Below are 23,491 nucleotides of genomic sequence, written 5' to 3'. Positions count from 1 at the left end.
CACCACGCAGTGGGGACAGTATAACCCAGCACCGCTGTGTCTCCATTAAAACCTTCTTGTCCTCCTCCCATAGGTTCTGTGACTCCCCCACCAGTGACCTGGAGATGCGCAACGGCCGGGGCCGGGGCAAGCGCATGCGTCCCAACAGCAACACGCCTGTGAACGAGACGGCCGCGGCCTCGGACAGCAAAGGGACCAGCAACAGCAGCAAGACCCGGGCGGGAGCCAACAGCAAAGGGCGCCGGGGCAGCCAGAACTCCTCAGACCACCGCACGCCGCCCGGAGGCACGGCCGAGGACGTGAAGGCCAGTCCCTCCTCCGTCACCAAGCGGAAGAGCAAACCCCTCTCCGACATGGAGCTGAACTCCAGCTCGGAGGACTCCAAGGGCAGCAAACGCATCCGCACAAACTCAATGGGCTCGGCAGCCATGCCACCTGCTGCGGTCAAGGTGGAGCCGGCTGTGCTCGACCGAAACTGCCCTTCTCCCATCCTCATTGACTGTCCCCACCCCAACTGTAACAAGAAGTACAAGCACATCAATGGGCTGAAGTACCATCAGGCCCACGCACACACGGACGATGACAGCAAGCTGGAGGCAGATGTGGACAGCGAGTATGGCGAGGAGCAGTCCCTGCACGCAGACATGGGGAGCTGCAACGGTGCTACCATCTCGCAGAAGGGCTCGCTTTCACCAGCTCGCTCGGCCACCCCCAAGGTGCGCTTGATGGAGCCCCACAGTCCCTCCCCATCCAGCAAGTTCAGCGCCAAGATGGCCTGCAAGAAGAAGCTGGGTGGGGAAGGAGATACTGACCCAGGTGCTCTGTCCAATGATGGTTCTGAGGATGGTCCCTCGGTGGCTGATGAGACGAGTAACGACGACTTTGACTCTCTGGAGAAACGATGTGTTGATAAGGACAAGTCGAAGAAGGCATCTGGTGCTAAGGCAGAGAAGATCCCATCCAAAAGCTTGAAGTCTGCCAGACCCATTGCACCAGCCATCCCCCCCCAGCCCATTTACACTTTTCAGACAGCCACCCTGACTACAGCCAGCCCTGGTTCCTCCACAGGCCTTGCCACCACTGTGGTCCAGACCATGCCCAACAGCCCACAGCTTAAACCCATCCAGCCCAAGCCCACGGTCATGGGAGAGCCCTTTGCAGTCAACCCTGCCCTCACCCCTTCCAAGGAGAAGAAGAAGAAGGAGAAGAAGAAGAAGGAGCCCAAGGAGGTAGAAAACCCTTTGACTCCAGGCAAAGCCTGCAGAGTGGAGGAAGGCAAGAGCCCTTTCCGGGGGGAATCCAGTGACCTGGGAATGAAAGGCGAGGGGCTGCTGAATGGTTCCTCCGATCCCCACCAGAGCCGGCTTGCCAGCATCAAGGCCGAGGCTGATAAAATCTACAGCTTCACCGACAATGCCCCAAGCCCCTCCATTGGTGGTGCCAGCAGGCTGGAGAACACCAACCCAGCCCAACCCATGACCCCCCTGCACGTTGTCACCCAGAACGGAGCAGAGGCCAGCTCGGTGAAAACCAACAGCCCGGCCTACTCAGACATCTCGGATGCTGGGGAGGATGGGGAGGGCAAGCTGGAGAGCGTGAAGGCGAAGGATCCTGAGCAGCTGGTCAAGGAAGGCGCCAAAAAAGCTCTTTTCCCCCCACAACCACAGAGCAAAGAATCTCCCTATTACCAAGGCTTTGAAACCTACTATTCCCCTGGCTACCCCCAGGCAAGCCCAGGGCCCTTGAACCCCAGCAGCCAGGCCACAGCTGAGACACAGGCCTTGAAGCTAAAGAAGGACGAGGAGCAGGAGAACCTGGAGGTGAAGGTGAAGAGTGAAGGTTGTGAAGAGAAGAAGGCAGAGCTCAGCAGCTCCAGCCAGCAGCCCTCGGTCATCCAGCAGCGTCCCAACATGTACATGCAGTCCCTCTACTACAACCAGTATGCCTATGTGCCCCCCTATGGCTACAACGAGCAGGGCTACCACGCTCACCTGCTGAGCACCAACCCTGCCTACCGCCAGCAGTACGAGGAGCAGCAGAAGCAGCGGCAGAGCCTGGAGCAGCAGCAGCGAGGGCTGGAGAAGAAGGCAGAGCTGGGCCTGAAGGAGAGGGAGGCAGTGCTCAAAGAGGAGTGGAAACAAAAGCCGCCCATGCCCCCGACGCTGACCAAAGCCCCAAGCCTCACCGACCTCGTCAAGTCAGGTCTGAGCAAGGCCAAGGAGCCGGGAGGTCCTGACATGGCCAAATCCGTCATCATCCCCAAGCTGGAGGACTCATCCAAGCTGCCCAGCAGCCAGGTTGCCGAGGGGCTGAAGGTGAAGCTGAGTGAGAGCAGCCACCTCGGGAAGGAGGCTGCTGAGACAAAGTCTGGCTCCGAGTGTGGCCGGCAGGCAGAGGTGGACCCTGTGCTCTGGTACAGACAGGTAATGGTGCTGCCAGCCCGGCAGTGGGCTTCTTACTGGAAGAAGCCTCTCATTGTGGCTTCACTGCAGGGGGTTGCTGGGGCCATCACCTCAGAGAACATGTGTTGTCCTCTGCATGTGATGGGACTCCATGGAGCCAGCAAAAGGATGGGTCTGGGAGGCCATGACTGGGTCAAGGAGAGCTCGGGGAAGGGGAGCGAGGTTTGCTGTTCTCCCCCACATCCAGCCTGGGTTTGGGACCGGCAGGGCTGGGGGATTCAGCTGCCCTGATGCTTGACTGGTTCTTGCAGGAAGCTGAGCCGCGGATGTGGACCTATGTGTACCCAGCAAAGTACTCGGACATCAAGACGGAGGATGAGCGGTGGAAAGAGGAAAGGGACCGAAAGTTGAAGGAAGAAAGAAATCGAAGCAAAGAAGCAGCCTCCAAGGAGGATGGGAAGGAGAGCACCAGCTCCGACTGCAAGCTGACCCCCACCGAGGAGGCTCGCATGGTGGGGAAGGACCCCAGGCCCAGCGTCCATGTCCCTGTTTCTTCACCCCTCACGCAGCATCAGTCCTACATCCCCTACATGCACGGCTACTCCTATAGCCAGTCCTATGACCCCAACCACCCCAGCTACCGGGCCATGCCCACCGTCATGATGCAGAATTACCCAGGTAGGGAGCTGGGAACATCTCGGGGACGTCCCTTCCCAGGCTGTCCCTGTGCTGCCAGAGCAGGGGACAGCTGTGGGACATCCTCTGGCACATGGTGGCATATGTGCAGAGCCACATGCTCCCAGTGTGCCACCCAAAGACTTCTCGTGCCCTGACTGCTCTTTCCTCCCCCCAGGATCATACCTACCCTCCAGCTATTCCTTCTCCCCGTACGGGAGCAAGGCATCTGGTAGCGATGACAGCGACAAGTCCCGAGCCAGCCCCAGCGTGAGTTGTAAATCCAGCTCAGAGTCCAAGGCCCTGGACATCCTGCAGCAGCATGCCAGCCACTACAAGAGCAAATCACCCACGGTGAGGTTCAGGAAGGTGCTGGCTTTGCCCATCTCTGTTAATGAGCTTCGAGTGCTTTCTGGATAAGCAGCCTGAAGCAGCATTGCCTGCCGTGGGGTTTTGCCATCCCTGCTGCTGTAGGAGACCTGGGACTGTGGAATAATCCCACAGCACAACCCCTCTGGGATGGACAGTCCAGGGAAGCACCAGGGCTCTTCCAGGTCCTGCAGCACCCAGGTGACACTCGTCCTCAGCAGTGGAGCTGGTGGGGGGGTGCAGGAGCTGTATCCATCCCATGGCACTGCAGGGGCACGAGCTCCTCTTGGGCTTAGCTGGAAGGCAGAGCTTTGACATGGTGCGGAAAGAGCTGCCCTCAAACAGACCTTCATCCTCCCCACTGCTTTGGGGCTTGTCACCAGCCATCCTGTCATCTCCCAGCAGCATTGTGGGGAGCCTTTACTTGAAGGTGGGGGGAATATCACCCTATGGGGCAGCCTTGAGCACCGGCATGGGTCCAGTGCTCCCCTGCGCCCCGGGGTCACGGGCAGTGGCCCTCAACAAGCGTCTGCTTTCTCCTCTCCAGATAAGTGAGAAGACGTCTCAGGAGCGGGACCGTGGCGGCTGCGGGGTGGTGGGGGGCGGCGGGAGCTGCAGCAGTGTCGGGGCAGGCGGTGGCGGGGAGAGGAGCACGGACCGGCCACGCACGTCGCCATCGCAGCGCCTGCTCTCAACGCACCACCACCACCACCACCTCGGGTACTCGCTGCTGCCGGCGCAGTACAACCTGCCCTATGCAACAGGTGAGAGCCTCCCCCTGCACCGCGGCACCGCGCGGGGGGCCGGGGAGGAACTGGAGCCACCTTTGGGCAGCGTGAGCCCCTGTGCTGAGCTTTGCTTTGCCCCAGTCCAGCGCCCTTGGCGTGGCCGGGTGCCCGTCCTGCGCTGCTGGCTCCTGACTCAGGTTCTCCTCCGCAGGTCTCTCCTCCACAGCCATCGTTGCCAGCCAGCAAGGCTCCGCTCCCTCCCTGTACCCGCCTCCCCGGAGGTGAGAACGGTAAGGCTCTGCTCCTGCAGCACCGGCAGGATGGGGCTGGGTGCGCAGGGGCTGCCCTGGGCAGAGGGTTTGGGGTTTGCCCGTCCCCCCTGGGCTTGTGGGAGCTGACTTGAGCTTGGGTTGTGGCAGGACGTGATGCGCTGGGACGCCTGGGCTGTACGAGACATGTGACTGGCTCACATGGGGAAGCGCTGGAGACTCCTTTAGACATCAGTTGAATGGTGTTAATTGTTCTGCTTGACGTTCCTGCCGTGATCCGAGGCAGACTCTGTCTTCTCCCCTCCCACACCCCATTGGACACACACTGACTCCCCCTCTGCACCCTCCTCTTTGGTGAGCGGATGAGCTGGTACCTGCAGAAATATTTATTCTACTGGGCACTGGCGCTGGAGGGGACTCGCCTGCCTGGTGCATATGAAGAGGAAACGGAAGCACTGAGGTTTCTCGATGGATTTGGGACCCCACCGTGTCTCTGATGGGGCTGAGCACCACGGGACCAGGGCCTGGTGGGGTCACTGCCTGCTCCGTGCTCCTCACTGGGGCTGGCATGTGGGGCCAAGCCTGCCGGGAGGTCTCAGGAAAGGAAGAGCTGGCTCATGTGGAGCCAAGGTGGGTGTTGTGGGGCTAGGGCAGGTGTCAGCCTGGCCCGAGGCTGCCGTGGGGCACGGGGACGTGCTGCACGTGGGGCGCAGCCTCTCCCCGTCGCACTGTTGATCCTCGCACCCACAGCACCCGCTGCTCCGTGCCTGTGTGGGTCAGGGGATCTGGGGCTGTGCTCGGTCCCCATGAAGCAGCCCCTGCCCAGGGTGAGTGGGGCTCTGCAGGGCTGGCGGCTGCAGGGTTCCTCCCTGTGCCTTGCACGGCCCAGACCTGCTGGCAGCTCATGCCTGAGGCTTTTAACTTGATTTCCAAGCTGTGTCTGCACCCCCCAGCCTTTGCCCCCAACCCCAGGAAGTGCTCCCTAAGCCCCAGGGCAGTGCATCGAGGGGGGGCACAAGGCTGTGGCTCCTCTTCACACCCACCTTGTGTGTCTGAAGCGCTTCCCAGGCCACAGGCAGAGCCCAGCAAGGAGCAAGCACACTTAGGCTCTGCCAGAGGCACTTGGGCCCTGCCAGGCCTCCCCCAGCCTCGTGCAGGGGCTCCAGGCCCTGGAGGAAGCTGGTTCTGCTCCTGGCTGCTCCCCAGTGCCCAAGGACAGGGGCTTTCTGGTCCTCTGCTTCCAGCCCCAGAGCGGCTCTCCCCGGGCCGATGCTCTACCTCGGCCCCGCACAGCCGGGCTGCCGCAGCGCGCTCCCCGCTGCCCGGCCGGGGGACACGGGGGCCCATGGGTCTCGGTTGTGTGTGTGCGTGTGTCCGTGTCGCACCCGGCCCCTTGGGGCTGCTGTACCGGGATGCTCTGCCCGCCGGGCTCTGTACATACTGTAAAAAGCAATTGTTTGAAAGCTGTTGTTTTGGGTTTTGTTTTCTTTCCCCAGTTCTCCCCCATCCCATTACCCAGTTGGAAAGGAGGCACTCACTGGTCTCGGCCCTGGTTGGGGGCGCCCGACAGCGCAGTGGCCCCAGCCGGCTCTCCTTGTTCGACGCACTGTAGTTCCACACTTGTGTGTCTGTGCAAGGAGACAGGGCTGTGTGGCCCCGCCGGCTCCTGGGGACAGGGCAGTGGCTCGACCCCCCCGCGCCCGTTACAGATCCTGGTGCAGCCACCGGGCCGGGTTGGGGGTGCTGGGGGAGCCCCACACCCCATCTGCAGAGGAGCAGCCTGCCAGCCGCTCCCACCTCCAGCTCGGCTGCTCCAGCAGAGCCGGCAGCAACATGGGCATGGGTGCCTGAGCAGGACTGGGGGTGCTGGGTTTGCCACAGCCCCTGCTGGCAGTTGAAGGGGGCCGGGGGGGGGCTCCCCACCTTCCCAATTGGGTCCCAGTTACGTCTCCCTTTAGGTGTTAAATGAAGCAGCGGTTTATGCAGAATAGGTTTGAGGTTTGGCTTTCTCTGGGTTCTCCTGGTCAGTCCGTGCCTGGGGGTGCAGCCCAGCCCCTGCTGGGGGGGTCCCCTCTCCCCAGAACCCCCCGGGCCCCGCGGGCGGCCAGCCAGGGCGTCAAACTGTTGGTGTTTATAGCTCGTTGCCATTGGCGTTGCTGTGTTGGGTTTCATTTCAGTCTTCCTGATTCTGCCCTTCTGTAAAGTGTACATTATTACCAAGTTCCTTGTTTTTTTATATATATATATATAAATATATATATATACAAACTGTACTCTTCTTGCCTTTGTACATTTGGGCAAGGAGAGAGAATAAATCTTTTTAAGAGACAATCACAAACCTGTGAGGGTGGCTTTTTCTTCCTGCTTGCCCCAGTTCTGGTCCTTTGTCCCCACAGCTGCAGCCAGTGATTTTTGTTTGGGGTGGGGTTATGGGATGGTGTCCTTGTCTCTGGGGCAGCTGCAAGGGCTGAAACAGTTGCTGCTCCTGATGCTGAACTCATGGGTCTGCAGCCACCATGGCCGAGTGGGGCAGCAGGTTCTGCCCCCCAGCACCCAGCCTCTTCCTTGTACCCAGTGCTGTGCCACCAGCATCCATGGTCTCACACAGGGAAACTGCAACCGAGCTCTGTGTGACAGTTTGGGTCAGAACTGCCCCAAGCTTGAAGCTCTGGGCACCAGCAAGGGACAGCCACCCCCGGCCTCCCCACAGAGCTCCTTCTTGGCTTGGCTCCCCCAACCTCGAGGCAAGAGCCAGCACGCAGAGAAACCAGAAGTGCCTTTTGGAGCCTCAGCAGGGAGCTGCTGAAGATGCTGATGGGAGACCTCTTCATCTGCCCACACGTGCGTGAGCCAGGCCAGGACAATGACTGGCACGTGGCTCCATACCTGCACGGTATCAGTGAGTGCAGGAGCTCCTCCTCACTCCAAGCTGCCATGATGAGCACATTGCACTTGACCAGTACATTGTACCAGAGCAGCAGAGGGCAGGAGCAGGACCCGGACCCTGGAGCTCACAGGAACACCCAGGGAGGCCCAGGGAAAGGGAAGGGATGAGACTTGGCCCTTCAAAAGCCAGAACCAGGCACCACTGTTTCAGGTGGGGAACAGGGGCATGGTCTCATTTGTCCCCATACAGTCCCTGCAGCAAGGACAGCTGGGGCTGAGGTGTTCTCAGCAGTACAGCCTCTCATTTTACACCAGATTTAGGATTTAATGCCCCACTGAGGAGGGATTAGAGCCACAAGCCCTTTGCTTTCTTTGGAATGGAAGGAGGGGAAGAGAGACATAGACTTTAAGATGATTTATTCACACAAACTCACATCCCAGCCCCACCTCTCTCCCCCAGACAGAACGCACTGACCATGGCCTTTATGGAATGGCTCGGCTTCAGCTTTTGACACCCCCCCCCCCCACAAGGGCAAGAGCACAACACAGCACACGGGACAGTTTCACACACACACAAGCAGCCAGGCCAGGCAGAGCTCACCACGGGGCACAGTGCAGAAGCACACCCTTCCTGCATGGCCTGCCCAAGAAAGCCACCCCCATCCCACCTGTGGCACAAGAGCACAACCTCACTCTCCAGCTAAGGGGCAAGGTTGAAACACAAGCACATGCCGGCACCAGACCCCATCTCTCCATCCCTGGAGAGGCCCTGGACAGGGAGCACATCCCACTGCAGCCAGCAGAGCTGCTGTTCACACCAGTCCCCAAGCACAACACCCTTTGGTTTGGGTTCAGCCGCCAGCTCCATCTCAAGTCTTGAGACCATCTCTTTGGAAAGGTGAGGAGGGAAAATAGAGGTGATGGCAACGGGCCTGGTCCACACCCGGCCCTGGGCAGAGGGTAAAGGCTTGAGCTCTTTGGCCCATCACACTGCAGGCAGGGAAGAAATGTTGCCCCTGAGCAGAGGTGTTGCTCCAAACCCTCGCCTGACCCTGCGAGGCCACCGCAGCGCTGTGGGCCCACCAGCAGTTCTGTTCCTTTCAAATAAGCAGCCCCAGCTGTGTGAAGTTCATCGGAATGCCCCTTTATTGAACACTGTGATAGTGCAGTGGTAACATTGAACAGAGCTAAGACTGCTTAAAACAAAAGCTGGAAGAGCAAGAAGTTTAAAAGGGATGGAGGGGGCGGGGGGGGAGGCTGGGGAGAAAGAAAAGGTTAGACCAGTTAAAACAGCATTGGTCGCCCCAAAGCGGAGACCCACGGGGGGTTTAATGTAGTGTTAAAGGGTAGGCATGAGCACGTCTCCTCCACCTGCCTGACACCCAGAACATGCCTCCTGCTTAAGAGTCTGGAGTGAAAAGTCACAATGTGGTGTGTCAGATGAGCACACATCGGGTGACCGGGGAAGGACCAACACAGATTAGAGAAGTCAAGGAGTCGGTGCTGCACCTACCGCTGTGCTCCCCACACCCGGCCCGGGGAACCAGGCGCCGCAGGGCTAACACACCACACAGCTGCACGTAAGGAGTTCCTATGCCAGTTCATAAACATCTTCCATTTACTATTTGGTGATTACATGTGTGTATATATAGTTCTCTAGGCAACACATTTCAATGAGATAGTCAACTCTGAGGATACACAGGCCAATCTAACAATGAAAAATGCAGTTTCAGTCCAACAGAAGCTTTTTTTCCCTTTCATCAAGAAAGGAGATTGAACCCTCTCTCCCCTCAACAGCACTTCCAGGTCACACTGGAGTTCCCCGCTGCAGCTATTCTTCATCAGAGGAAGAGTTCTGATCCAGGGGGTACACCATGAACATCACGTCTGGCCGCGACGGGACAGAAGGGTGACCAGGCCTCACGATTTCAAAGCCCAAGAAGCTGAATGTTTTCAGGAGAGGAGCTACCAAAGAGAAGGAAATCTGTTACTACCAGGAATAATCCTCTTTACCTGTCACCCTAAAAGCCACAAATGTCAGCACCTTCTGAAAGGGCATCCAGAGCTTCCTGCAAAGAAAGAAGCTATTTTAACGTGACAGCCCCTCGAATAGGAGGCTGGGTCTCCTCCTGCATTCATCACACCTGTTCCTAAGCGGAAAGGGGATTTTAATTATGCAGCAGAGCAGGTTTGTCCATGTTTACCCTGCAATGGCTCCTCCATCCCCTCTGAGAACAGCAATGGTTTAGTTATCTACCTGCAGCAGCCACAGACCCACTTTCTTGCACATGGTGGTTGCAGCATGTCACAGCCCTTACTCTATACTTAGGTGGGTCCTGCACCCCTTGAGCCCTAAAAGTGGGTCAGACAGCAGCAAACTCGGGGTCTCGGTAGACATTTGCTCTGTGAGGACCCAGAGCTCAGTAGAACTCCGGACAGCCCAGCCCAGCTCGGTGCGGTCCCCCAGGAAAGCCACCATGGGTTATGCACAGAAACCGAGCGCAGGGTCAGTCCAGAAGACCCCACACCCCTGGTCGCAGTTACACAATGACGGGATGCGTCCTCACGTGTGCTAAAGCATCACTTCCCTGTGACCCGTGGAAGTTACCCCGGTGCAGCACTGAATCTCTGCGGCACCCTCTGATGGTCAGCTCCGAGACACTGAACTCCAGGGGAGCTCCCAGATACCTGCTTTCAAGAGAGCACCTCATTTCAACTGCACAGATGAGGGCCCAGGATCTGGAGCATGCCAGTCTAACAGGCCAGGTCCAAGAGCAACACAGAGCCTGTTTTTAAAACCAAACCCCATTATCAGACAGCTCCTGTGAGCAGGCACCGTGGAGGTCACCAATGCCACCCATGACACTGTGACATTACAGCAGGAGATTAATCTGAAAATCAGTCTTGGCATCACAACATGGCCTGATGTGTTCCTGGGCTCAGCACAGCTCAGCTCAGCTCCACGAACAGGCTTCAGAAGACAGTGCAGCTTGTGAAGCAGCAGAGGAAAATTAGAATGCAGGTTTGAATTACTCCTGCCATGGCAATTACTTGGTTATCAGCCTGCATCTGGTAAGATTTAAAGTGACACATCCATAGCTTGGTACCTCACCACAAATCCCCTCAAACTTCCATGCTCATCCAACTCAGCTAATCACTCAGCCAACACAGCTATCTTTAGCTCCTAATGCAGCCCCCTTAAGCCATAAGCATCTAGAGCCAGGGTCAGGATTACCTTTAAATCTAGGAAGGGAAAAAAGTGCTGGGAGATCTTTTAAAAGGAGATAAACCTCAGGGCAGCAAGCTCTAAGTGTTCATTAAATACCAGTCCAGTATTTAAGGGTAGCTATGAAGAAGATGGAGACTCCCTTTTCACAAGGAGTCCCATGGAAAAGATGAAGGGTGATGGGCACAAGTTCCTCCCAGGGAGATTCCAACTGGACACTAGAGGAAAATTCTTCCCAATGAGAACAACCAACTGTTGGAATAAACTCCCCAAGGAAGAGGTGACTCCAGCACTGGACACTTTTTAAGACAGGGCTGGACAGGGTGCTGGGACATCCAGTCTAGGTCATGCTTTGCCTAGAAAGGTTGGCCCAGATGATCCTTGAGGTCCCTTCCTTGAGGTCCCTCCCTGGGACCTCACCATGATTCTATGTTTTCCATAAACCACTTATGGGAAATAAATATTTTTTATCCCGTTTAACAACTTCTCCCATTTCTCCTTCCAATCACGAAAACCTGGTCCAAAAAGAGACCCTCACTCCTTACCAAAGGAGACAGATTAACCAATTTCTGGACAAGAAAATACTCCAAGTAATTCAGGAGCAGTTTTCAGCATGACAGTACTAGCAGTAATTTAATGACAGGACAGCAAAGCATATCTGCTGGAGAAACCAAAAATACTCCCTCCCCTTCAGTCTCAAGAAAGGGCTGATTTCCTCCACAAGAAACCATTTATGATTTGTAAGAACACCATGACAATTATGCATATGGCAATTCCTGCAATAGGCAGCATCCCACAGAGCCCTGCCCTGGGATTACCACAGCTTCAGCAGTGGATCTAGGGATCAAATCCGACAGTGGGGGGGATTCTCACCTCTATCTTCTCTGCTTTTTCTGAAGCAAATAAAGACATAGTTCACTTTCATTTTTTCTTCAGCAAACTCCAACAGTGCTGATAACCTGCCAAGGAGGAGGAAGACAAAAGAACATCAGCCATAGGAAGTCCTGTCCTGAGGAAGCCTCTGAGCATTATCAACTGTTTGGATGTTTTCAAGGCAGCAAGATCACTTGTTTACAGCCCCCTTCCAGCGAACAATGGGTGCTGAAACAATGGGCTTCCTGCTTTGCTGTCCACCCCTGCAGAACCCAGAGCTGTCCTCACACCAAGTCACCCAACCTGCTGTCCTTGGCCAGCGCCAGTGCGCACAAATGCCGGTCCCCACCACTCAGTGGTTTTGTACAGAAGCCTTCGTACGTGGGGAGCTGAACATCGCAGCAGATCTGAGCCAGGCTACAGCCCCTCCGCTGGCAACATGCACAGGGGGGTCTGTGAGGTTTATGCTTTATGGGAAGGGATAAAAAAAAACATCAAAAAATGAGCTCCTGCCAGGCAGAAGAGCAAAGAAAACCACCACTGAAGGAGCACGTGTGCAGACAAAGCGGTCTCTTGGGCACATCAGCTGCATGGCACACCTGGTTTTCCCTGAATCCACGCTTCCCTCTTTCCAGCTAAAGTACTTCTGCCACCTCCTGATGGAAGCAACACTGCTCGAACCCCTCTCCAAGCCCTAGCAATCAGCATGGCAGAACCATCGCTGTCACTGCTGGCCTCGAACCAGCTAGGATGCAGGCTGCTAGAGCAGTGACAAACAGGGCTTCAGTTGACATCTAGTTGAAGAGCAGTCAGCAAGCCTGGGGTGCAGCGAGGAAGCTTCAATTTGCGTTTGTTCATGTGGTAATGAACTGTTACAGCCTCTGCCAGGCTGTTTTACCTAGCTAAAAATGGTCTGGCAAAATTGAGCGCTAAGTCGTAATGACACAGGTGTCTAAATACCCTCTCAGAAGAACCCACTCGCAAAAGAATGGGCCCTTGGACAGCTCCAAGCGTTACAGGATGAAGAAATGACACAAACATTTATCTAGACTGAGTAAAATGCGACGAGTGTGAAACAGCAAAACCACCGTCACTTGCGGAAGGTGCCCAGCGAGCGGCGTCTTCTTAATTAGCTTGTGTCATTTACAGCTGAAGCCTATTTGGAGATTTAGGAGGACTTCAGAGCGCTCTGCAGAGGAATCCAGTAAAGCCACATCCACGCTACAGCGCTTCCCGCCAGTGGAGATCTCTGGCAAAGCACTTGGCAGGAAGGAGCTGCTCTGGAAGCTGCGTTTACACAAACTTCCCAGAGCAGAGCTGTCTGGACAAAACACTGCTGTGTTCTGCCAACAGAGAAAAATCAGAGGCTCTGGCAGAGCCCAGCGCCTGTGTGGCAGGACTCCAGGAAAGATCCACCTACTGAAGGGGAGCATCAGTAAAATGGAGTTTTGGGTTTGGTTTTTTTTCCCCTGAAAGAGAGGAAATAGCTGCCAAAATAAGCTGGCAACAAGCGTTCCAAGTGGCCAGCAGAAAAAAAATAAAATAAATCCCCCAAAATTCAGGAAAAAGCTTGTAGATTTTCCATGCCCAAGTACGCAAAGAATCACTCTGTTCATTTACTATTTCTCATTAGCATAGAGGCTCAAAAACCAGTAACCCATCTGAAATATCACTGGAGAGAAAAACAAATGTATGGAGGACTAACAGGAGGGCAGCTCTCTGAAGACAAGGGAGTAAGGACACACATACACAAACCTGGAACAGAGCTGCTGTACATAGAGCCCATTCTCCCTGCATGCACAGCATCATGCATGTAAGCACAGTCCTGCTGCCTGGGAGCCTCAGACGCAGCTCTGGGATCCTGAACTTACCCTTCTTTGCTCCCATCAGCTAATAATCCATCAGGGATTTCCACAAAGAGGCTCTGATTAGAGAGCACTGCGTCCCAGGAGGAGGTCTTCACCTCTGTGACCTTGTACTGGAAGTGGACAATATGAGGCTTCCCTTCGTGCACTGGGACATCTTGGTTAACAGTGATCTTCTCGTCCTGGGCAGGGGAGGAGGAGAGCTCATGAAACAGGCTTTAGAGTTAAAGAAAACTATCCATGAAATTGTAGACAAAAAAATGTGAGTGATCACACTTGAAGAGCAAACAGAGGGACTGTTCTCAATGGGAGCACCCTCCTGACAAGGGACGAGCCCATACAGACTGGTGTGTGTCCACAGTTTTATCACTAAAATTCATACCGTGAGACTCACCATAGCTCATGAGGGTATGCACAGTCTGATGTAAGCTTATGTCCAAGTCTCAGAGCTCTAAACAAGTGTTTAAGTGGGTAAGAGGTATTGCTCTGGACAACCTGTAATACCTTGCTTCCATTTTAACCTAATACAGAAATAAAGAACAAAAAAAAAAAAAGTAAAGCCCTACATATTAAACAGCCAGGGGAGTGTAACTAGAGAGAGCAAATGCAAAATAAATGGTGTTACAGCTTTACTAAGAAGAACACCGTACTTTTCCCTTTCCCTTTTGCTGGCTCAGATACTCACCACAGTAAGTACTGAGACCTCAGTGTGATTTTCTAGTCGTGTTTTCCTGTTCAAGGGAACGTAATTTTGCATATTTACATTACATTAGATTTCTGGCTAATGACAGTCCATCCTCACTGAGGTTGCATCCACATCTTTGAAGGGCGGTTCATGAACTACCCTTCAAAGAACACAACTTGAACCACAAGCTGGAAGAGCATCTGCTGCCGCAGTCTCACCAGTTTCATTGTCTCCCCAATCTCCCCAATGGCCTTTTTGTTTAAGGAATGACCACAAATTGCTTTCCCACATTTTACAACCAACTGGAATAGCAAATGGTTTGTCTCCTGGTATAAGGGAAGAAAATACACAGCACTGAGAGGATCCCAAAACAGAGAGAAGCTACAGAGACTTGAAGATTGTAAGAAGGTCTCTTCCAGAGACCACAAATGTACATGTCCCTCTCCAATACTGCTCTAAGGAGCATGCCAAGCATGCAGAGCACCTCAGATTCAGCCCAGCAGTTCCTAGAAAACAATTTTGTGGTTAAAACTCCATTCCTTCTCCTGACAATTTCTGCAGGCAGTTGCCTTACCCAGTAAACGACTTCCACATTTCACTGCCAAGAGCCCAAGTGAAACGATGAAGGAATTCATTAGGTTCCTGAGTTAACATTGTCAACTGCAGTGAAAGCTGAACCCTTCCCATCTGCTCGGTTACAGGCTCATGCCTCTCGAGTCACTTACACTTACAAAGTCACCTGCACAGCTTTGAAGGGCAGAAGTAAAGCAGATATCCGTTCCTGAGTAACAGGAGTACCTGGGAAGGCCACATGTCCCTCTCTCCTCAACAGCACCAACAGGTGGGACCGAGGTTGTTCAGCCCATCAGGGCATTAGGTCCAGTCTTCAGGCATTTGACTGTAACAGGGTTATTAATTCAGCAGCTCCTTGTGAGCTCTGATCTGCTGGTGACCAGCTGGACTGACCATGACACAAGTGACACTACTGCAGAGGCAGCACCTCACCAGATGAGTTTTAATACACTCATCTCTGACCAAACCACGCACAGAGTCAGTACAGCAGAGAAACCTCAGGCCAGTTTGGATCTGCAGTGAAGCAGCATTTAAAAGATGGGCAGAGTGTGAAAGGACTCCTCAGTGTCGCCACTTTCCAAGTGGATGTTGTCTCATGGGTGTTTTAATCTCTGACAGCGTGAGCATTGCTGAAAGACCAGCAAGTGGTTCAGCAAAACACCACCAAGAACTTTTCCAGGCTCCTCAAGCCCATGTCCCAGTGCTTTAATTCCTATTACCATGTGTATTAAAATAGATCCTTCTTAGCTTGACTATTGTGACAAAGAAGAAGCCATCAAGTGTGTTAAAGCTGCCATCAAAAGCATGTAGATGAGGAACTGCCTGGCTTCGGTAACCAGAGCAGAGGAAGCTGCCGTTTGTTTAAAGCCCACAAAGCTTAGCTGAAAAACAAGTTTACACTTCAACAGAATAAATATCCTGTAGGAAATAAGTTTATTCATCGAGTTTGAAAGAAGTTTTCATGGCTGCATCTACTGCCAGGTTTTACTAGTTTTAAGCCAAGCACACCGAGAAACCTACCGACAGCTCTCAAATGAAGTCAGACTGCAGCTGAGCCAGCAGCACCTGCAGATCTGAGCCCAGAGGGAGCTCTGCATTACAGACGTGTGTTTAAAACCCAAAACAAGGGGATTATACGCACATCCTTCAGCAGTGACTTCATAGGAGCCTTTTACAGTTGTTGTTACCAAGCAGAAAATGTCTCTGTTTCAGAAAAGATCCTTCTCTCCAGAAAAGCTCACAGATGCTTCTTTTCTTACACTTCGTGAAAACAAAAACAGGGTGAGGAAGTTGAGAAAAGCAGGCTGGGATTGACACATTGGAGGGGGAGGCACACGCATGCATTTGTGTGGAAAGACTGGCAGCAGCCTGCAATAGGAGGGGAAAAGCTTACCGAGCCTCCTGGCTCAGCCCTTCTGTCACCAGAAGTTATGCCCTGCACTTCAAACCTAGAGGGGTTTTTCCACTTAAGAGCCTCCTAATGCAACAGCCCATGAAAAGGCAGCACAACCACAGAGATTAACAGAACCAGTTCCCCTGGTTCAGTGGGAATTACGTTTACACATCCTGTCTGGGGCAGCTGATATTTTATTTCTAGGCACTGAAATGCCTAGAGATGCTGGAGAGAGAAGCTGTTCCTGCGAAGCAGCAGCCCAGAATTCTTTGGAAGCTGCTCAAAGCAAAATCTGTTTTACACAACAAATGTTCAGTTTTTAGTTCACCCCTGCAAAATCCCCCCACCACCTTATTGCGGGCAAAAAAAAAATCCCACCAGACTCTCCTCTATACCCAGCACCTAAACCACCGCCCTGCTGGCCCTCAGCTCCAGCTCAGTGAGGTAAAGCCACAAAGACCAGCTTCCACTTGCTTACAACTCATTGAGCACAATATTTTCCAACCCAGCTACGCTCCTCAGATGCTCCAAGAGGGATGGGGGGAGGCCCCTACGTGTTGGCAGTGCAAGAAGAAAGGATGTTATTGATCTGCCATAGCCAAGCGACTGGAAGACCAGCGTAAGCAGCCTCCTGCTGGCATGTGCTTCACCTGCAGCCTCCTGCCAAGCCTGCAAGCCTCTGCACGTCCTTTCACATAAGCCCGTCCCGGCTGTGCAGCATTCCCAGCTCAGGTAAAGCTTCCCTGACCAAGGGCTGAGTGTTACGTCTCTTACACAAAAATAACAACTATTGGGAGCCCTGGCTGCTGAACTTACAGCACCGTTGTACATGAGTGCTGTGCTGTGTGCTCTGAAGGAGGCAGGCTTGTTCAGAAAGGTCATTCCCTGAGCTACACCAGCTGATACCACTGGAAAAAGGACTTACGCTTTTTGGGTCCAGGTACCTTTCTATGTCATGCTGAAGCTTGCTGGCTGCAAAGTTCAGCCTGCTGTAACTACAGCACCCCTCAACTGAGCTGATGACTGAGGGGAGCAGGGAGAAGCCTGATAACCCCCGAGGTCTGACTTTAAATCATTGGGCAATACAGCCCACTCTGGTCTGGGATGAGCAAAGCTACAGAAGGGGATGATTTTCTGACAGATTCTGCTAGGTTTTGACAGCAATACACCCAGGAAGAATGACATCCATATTTCTGGGATGCAGCTACCTAGATGACATCCTCACAGGCAGCAAATCCTGCCCACAGGCCAGCACCAAAAGCTTCTGTGCAAATTCAAGGCCATGCTAAAATCAAACACTTCAAAGTCTCCAAACCGTGATTCTTTCCTCCACACTGTTTCTGCCTTTGGACCTTGCCTGCTGTGTGTGCCAGGCTTGGCAAAGCAGGCCTGCAAGAGTTGAGGCTGCAGGGTCACCTATTTCTCGTCCCCTTCCACCCAGAGGAAATTCATCATTTGTTCCGAGCCCTCTTGAAGCTATTTATGCATCATCTTTACCTGACAGGAAGCCCCTTGTGCTCTGCTGCTTCTTTGGATTTCATACCCCTCTAACATCTGTGACAATTCAACTCAATAGCGTTAAGCTGATATTATTAGGAGACCACAGAGATTGACATTTATTCACAAGGCAAGTAGAGGTGAGGCATGTGATAAAAATTCACCAAGGCTGCATGAAATAAAACTCCTCTGAAAGCAGATGTGAGGTCTGTGATGCTCATGAATTTCAAGAGGAGACTTTGGTAGCTGTGACCCAAAAGGGCCTTTATCTTTTTATCACATGAAGTCTATGTGCCTCCCACAGAGTAATTAAAAATCAAGTCTTAACACCTATGATGACACTCCTATCTGAACAGCTAAATTTGCAAGCTGAGCATAAGTTTAGGCTACCTCAGCTGATAGCACTTTACTCCCCAGCATGTGGAAAAGCAGCCCCTGGCCAGAAGGCAGCCAGATGTGCACCACCATAACACAACACAAATTTTCACGAGTGCCAATTATTCTACAGCAACCAAGAGCCCAGTCTCCTTATCCAAAGGGAAAGGTCCTGAGGCATGAAGATGGCCAAAACCCAAGCTACACAGATCCTAAGGAAGTCTGCACATACAAAGCCTTCCCAATCTTCCCTCGTCCTACGCCTGTGTTCTAGGCACATTTTGACCGTGTCCTGCGCCTGTGTTCTAGAAACGTTCCTATCGCCTCACCCTTCTGTGGAGTCAGGAGTTACTCTGTGCAGCTTTACCTTCCGGACCAGGGCACAGGAAGGAGCTTATCAACCATTCTCTCTCTGCATTTCACCTTTCTGCTTCCCACTTCCTCTTTTTGCAAGACATTCAAGAAGTTGTTTGATGTTTTGATTAACGTGGCTCCACACAGAATAGCTGAAACAAGCCTCTGGGAAAAGGACTAGGGAGTTATTTACTGCATGCCATTGAGAAAAGGTCTCTTGTTTCTTAGTAGGCAGGTGATATTTAAGCAGGAGAGCACTGCATGCAGCTCAGCGATCTGCCAACAGGGCTGCTGAAAAATGAACTGCTCTCCCACTTATCACCTAGGAGTTATTTGCATTTATTCCCATCAGTCTGCAAGAGGAACCAAACACAGTTGCCACACTGGTACAGGTCATTATTTGGATGTCAGATCTTTCTCACCTTATATATCAGAGCTGAAAGAGAAGGATCCCTGCTACCCCCTCGCCCACCGGGGATCTTCGACAGTGGGTGAGGGGCATCAGGAGCACCACAGAGGCCCTGGAACAATGTGCCTGCAGCACTGCAGCTGGGGACAGTTACTCAAAGGTAAAATACTACTGCAAAAAAAAAAAAGAGAGAGAACACCAGGTTACGTTAGCAGGGACAACGATTCAGGCGCTACAGCTCCTCACTACCCCAACCTACTTGTACCCCTGCCCCTCCACAGCACATCAGAGGCAGCTACTGTGGCTCTAGTGCCCGGACACCCATTTTAAAAACATCCCTGCCCCAGCCGCGTCAGAACCAGCGGCCGTTTGTCAGATGTGGAGGGGTTTGCAGCCAAGAACCCAGAGAGTGCTGAGCAACCTCATGCTAATAGAGACCCCTGGAAGGCTGCCAGCAGCAGATGGCTGGAAACGCATGACCAGATGAGCACACATTTTCTATAGACAAATATCTACAAATAGATCAACAGGACCCAGACGGAGGTTTAAGTTTCACATTTTCAAAACCAGGAGCAGTGAAAGGGCTGATTCTTCAGATATTTTCTGAAGGCTCTACAACATCCGAGTTGACATTTTCACATGCAAATGAAATATCATACCAGCACCCTTCACTACAACTCTAACCATTACGAGTTCACCCCACAGGTTTACTTTTACAAACAAGAAAACAAGTTTCCCCTGCAGTTTGTAACTTTCTTTGGATGTCCTAAACGTGATCTTTCGGCATCACTTTGAGCACAGGCTTTAATATCTGCTCTAGATTTTAGGAAGTTCATGAAAGCAAATTATTTTACTTCTGGAGCATTGCTTCCTTTATCAGTACCACAAAAGCTCTTCGCTGAGGCAAGGCACAGCACTGGTATTCCTCTAACAAAGCCTGCAAAAGCAACCCAGAGAAACCAGTTGTTCCCCAGCATTCCCATTATGAAATATGTCAACACAAAGCTATATAAACACCGCCAAAATAAAGGGGAGCGTGAGGGTCTTCAATAAGCACAGGGAGCAAGGAACAAGGCTATGATGGGCAGGCTCCGTAGATGTATTGACAACTTAGGACTGTCCTAAAACTTCTCATTTCAGCTGTTCCCAAGGCAATGTTTTTCCATTCTAATCCCTCTCCACAAGGGAGATGGGCTTAAGTATCCAAAGACAAGCACCAAGCTGCACTGTCAGAATAACCTGCACTGCCTACACAGTGCTGCTAGAACCCATACCAGACTGCAGACAGACTACTGAAACTTGGCATTTCTGAATGCCAAAAAATAACTCACAAACACAGTTACGACACAGGCAGCATTTGCTAAGATCTTGGCTTGCCACCTCACACCAAAATACTCTTCCTACAGGAAACACAAATATTCTTCCTCCATATATCTCCTCCTCCAGGTTCGCTAGACTGGGCTCTTCAGCAGCGCGCCCATGGACCACAGCAGGCACATGTTGGAGAAAAGGCTGTTTAAATAATCTAGGAAGAGATACAAAGCAGTTGCAGTGTAGATGTCTCAGGGCAAACCCCTTCGCACACATGCTCAGTGGCATTTTGTGTTAATACAGTCCCTCCACAGGCATGACCAGGGCTATCAATGGACCAGTGTGTATTCAGTAGTAGTGGATGTTGAGAGGCATGACAAAGCACTTTGCTGTGCCGTTCCCCACCCCCAGAAAGCTGTTGGCAGCTTTGTTATTCCCTTCCCTCCTCCCTCACCCCCCAGTCAACAATGTGCTATTGATAGCTCCCTCCGACTTGCGGCCAAGGCATCAAGAAGCTGGATAATGAAGTGTAGTTGTGGGAAAAAAAACAAAATAAGAAGAAAAAAAAAGAGAGAGAGGCTGTAGTTTCCATGCAAAGCAGTCCCAGACACTTCCCACTTTTGCTTCCTCTGGCACATGCAGAAGTCAAACACAAGACCCCTTCAGCCACAGAGCTCTGCCTGCAGCACTGGGGCTTCACCTCACCACCACTGTCCTGCCCCAAAAGTTGGCTCCAGCAGCCAGGCAGGGTCCCGAGAGCAGCACATGCAGGACGGCACCACCAGGCAACACTGGAGGCTGAGTGTGTGGCACACATGAAGAGAGGTTTTGCTTCTCCCAGAAACACCCTAGGAAGAAGTTCACGCAAGCATCCAGCAAAGTCCAATCCCCTCATGCATCCATGCGCGCGCAGCCCACCGCTACTCTGCTCCCCAGGGCATGTGACACTTAACAATCAGCACTGTGCTCCCCTTCAGCCCTTCTTCTGAGAAGCTGCTTTCCAGCAGCTTGGTTTAGATCAAAATTAGTTTTTTGGGTGCCATGGTTTAGTGTGAGGTGTCCCTGCCCATGGCAGGGGGGTTGAACTGGATGATCTTAAGGTCCTCTCCAACCCAAAGCATTCTATGATTCTATGAAAATGCATCTGGATCCCCAAGGGCCTTTCCCCAAAGGAACTCCCAAGCAAAAGCTTCTCAGTGACCGAGTCCAGCCTGAAACAGGAGCTGGAAGCACACACAGGTTTCCAGCCAGTGTGTATAATTTTAACTCGCTAAGCTTCCAGCAATCCCAACCCCGTGCCCTGTCCCTGGGAAGCGCAAAGGACAACTTGTCAACTTTTGAACCCCATCACGGCTCCTCCTCAGCAACCCAAGCCCCAGGCCAGCACTGCTGTCAGTCCACAACAGCCAGCAGCATGGGGCCCAAAACCTGAACATTTCCCTGGGTTTGGGGGGTTTTCTTTGCAGCGAACACTTGGATCAGACAGGACGATCCACACAGCTCACCTGACATTACAGAAGCAAAGCTGGTTTTGCTTGGGTTTTTTACCCTTTCTCAAAACAGGCTCTGAAGATGCTGCTGCACTTTGCCCGCAATAATATCTTATGCTACAAGCCACTGCAAATCACATATTAAGGAACCGGATTTGAGGAGCAACTTGCAAATAACTGCCTGATGAACACAGCACAGCTCAGGTATATACCCTACATGCAGCAGCCAAGAAACAACGCTGTTTACACACATCCTCCAAGTGCTTATCTACACGCTATAGCAGAGGGTCAGGAAATTACTTTTGGGACTCTAAACAAGGAGCAGACACACAAGACTATCTGGTCACCAGAAATACCCAGAAATGGGGAGTTCATGGTCGGTGATAGCCGATGTGCCAGGAAGAAGCACCTTTTCCTGGAAATGCCCCATCCCTGGCAGTGCTCGAGGCCAGGCTGGACACGGGCTTGGAGCAAGCTGCTCTAGTGGAAGGGGTCCCTGCCCGTGGCAGGGGTTGGAGCTGGATGAGCTTTAAGGTCCTTTCCACCCGGACTATCCTGTGATGCTGTGACTGCGGGAGGGAGGGCACGAGCCCTGCCCGGCGTTAACGGCTCATCAGCAGAAGGGAGCTCAGCGACTCCCTGCCGGGGCGGCCCCCTCGAGCAAGACCCAGCCCCGGGGGGCCCGAACACCGCGCGGGGCTCTGCCCCCCCGGAGCAGCGAAGGGCTCACCCGGGGAGGCGCGGAGAGCCCGCTCCCCTCCCGCCGCCTCAGCGCCCGCCCGCCCCGGGCCCGCCCGCTCCGAGGGGCGCAGAGGCCGCGGCAGGGAGGGGGACGCCCCGCACCTGTCCTGGGTGTTTATCATCCTCGGCTCCGCTGGGCTCCGTGGGTCGCTGGGTGCGTGCGGGTGCGTGCGGGTGCGTGCGGGTGCGTGCGGGTGCGTGCGGGTGCGTGCGGGTGCGTGCGGGTGCGTGCGGGTGCGTGCGGGTGCGTGCGGGTGCGTGCGGGTGCGTGCGGGTGCGTGCGGGCCCGCTCGGCTCGGTCTGCCACTGCCACCGCCACCGCCGCCGCCTCCCTCGCTCTCCGCCGCGCTCCGTCTGACCCCGCGGGCCCGCGCTCAGCCCCGCCCCCCTCGCGCTCCGCCCGGGCACGCCCCCTCCCCCCCCCGCGCCGGGCAGGCCGGGAAGGGACCGCCCCAAACAAAGGCGCGCGCGGCGCCACGCCCACCCGTCCCGCAGGCGCAGTGCGCTCCAAACCTGCTCCGCGGTGTGACGTCACCGCGCCTTGCGCGAGCAGGGACAGGCCAAGGGGAATGGCTTGAACCTGCCCGAGGGGAGACTGAGATGAGCTCTTAGGCAGAAGCTCTTCCCTGTGAGGGTGCTGAGGCGCTGGCACAGGGTGCCCAGAGAAGCTGTGGCTGCCCCATCCCTGGCAGTGTTCAAGGCCAGGTTGGACACAGGGGCTTGGAGCAAGCTGCTCTAGTGGAAGGGGTCCCTGCCCGTGGCAGGGGTTGGGAATGGATGAGCTTTAAGGTCCTTTCCAACCCAAACCTGGCTGTGATTCTATGCAAGGGCAGGAGCAGGCAGCCTGCAGCCTGGGCTGCAGGGGGGTATGGGAAGTGACAGCACTGTGATGGGAAGCTTAAGCATGTCTGTACTGGTTGTCACAGTGGAAGAGGCCCGGGCCTCTGACTGGAGGCTTCCTGGAAGTGTTTTGGCTATCGGAACTGGTGGGGGAAATAGGTCAGGGAGTAACAACAAGGAATGGATGCTGGGCCCTGGTGGTGGCACTGCACAACAAGCTGCTGGCTATGATCGTAGAATCATAGAATGGTTTGGGTTGGAAAGGACCTTAAGGTTATCCAGTCCAACCCCCTGCCATGGGCAGGGATGCTTTACCCTAGTCCACATCATCCAAGGGTCTGTCCAGCCTGGCCTTGAACCCTGCCAGGGATGGAGCATTCACCACTTCTTTGAATAGCCTGTTCCATATCCTGCTTAAAGTGTGGTGCTAGTGCTTAAAAGGTGGCCTGGAGAGCTGCAGGCTCCTCACCTGGTTGAGCAGGACCTAGAGCAGGGAAGAGAGGAGTGAATACGTGGATAACGATGTTGAC

General features: G+C 53.7%; 2 protein-coding genes across 3 annotated transcripts in view; one reads left to right on the top strand and one right to left on the bottom strand.

Annotated features, from left to right (window-relative positions):
- The window catches only part of ZNF609 (zinc finger protein 609), a 53,942-nt gene extending 48,036 nt beyond the window's left edge, over window positions 1-5,906 (top strand). The window contains exons 4-9 of one of the 2 annotated variants that reach the window (XM_057422091.1): window positions 74-2,423; window positions 2,714-3,080; window positions 3,256-3,431; window positions 3,994-4,210; window positions 4,386-4,455; window positions 4,594-5,906. In XM_057422091.1, coding sequence (XP_057278074.1) covers window positions 74-2,423; window positions 2,714-3,080; window positions 3,256-3,431; window positions 3,994-4,210; window positions 4,386-4,455; window positions 4,594-4,600 — 3,187 coding nt within the window. In that variant the 3' untranslated portion in view covers window positions 4,601-5,906. Of the gene's footprint in view, window positions 1-73; window positions 2,424-2,713; window positions 3,081-3,255; window positions 3,432-3,993; window positions 4,211-4,385; window positions 4,465-4,593 lie in introns of both variants that reach the window. The other variant, XM_057422092.1, reaches the window with a different exon arrangement.
- Window positions 5,907-8,923: 3,017 nt separating this feature from the next.
- Window positions 8,924-22,243, bottom strand: OAZ2 (ornithine decarboxylase antizyme 2). The gene is given in 6 exon segments (XM_057422110.1): window positions 8,924-9,294; window positions 11,429-11,514; window positions 13,300-13,475; window positions 18,593-18,673; window positions 18,675-18,750; window positions 22,224-22,243. Coding segments are annotated over 6 exon segments (573 nt in total). The 3' UTR covers window positions 8,924-9,160.
- Between the last annotated feature and the right edge of the window lie 1,248 nt (window positions 22,244-23,491).

This window comes from Pezoporus wallicus, unplaced genomic scaffold, assembly GCF_028554395.1.
Source record: "Pezoporus wallicus isolate ANWC-B61680 ecotype Strahan unplaced genomic scaffold, APGP_CSIRO_Pwel_v1 contig_8476, whole genome shotgun sequence".
NCBI lineage: Eukaryota > Metazoa > Chordata > Aves > Psittaciformes > Psittacidae > Pezoporus > Pezoporus wallicus.
Note: the sequence above shows the minus strand (reverse complement) of the source record. Positions and strands in the feature narration are given on the sequence as shown.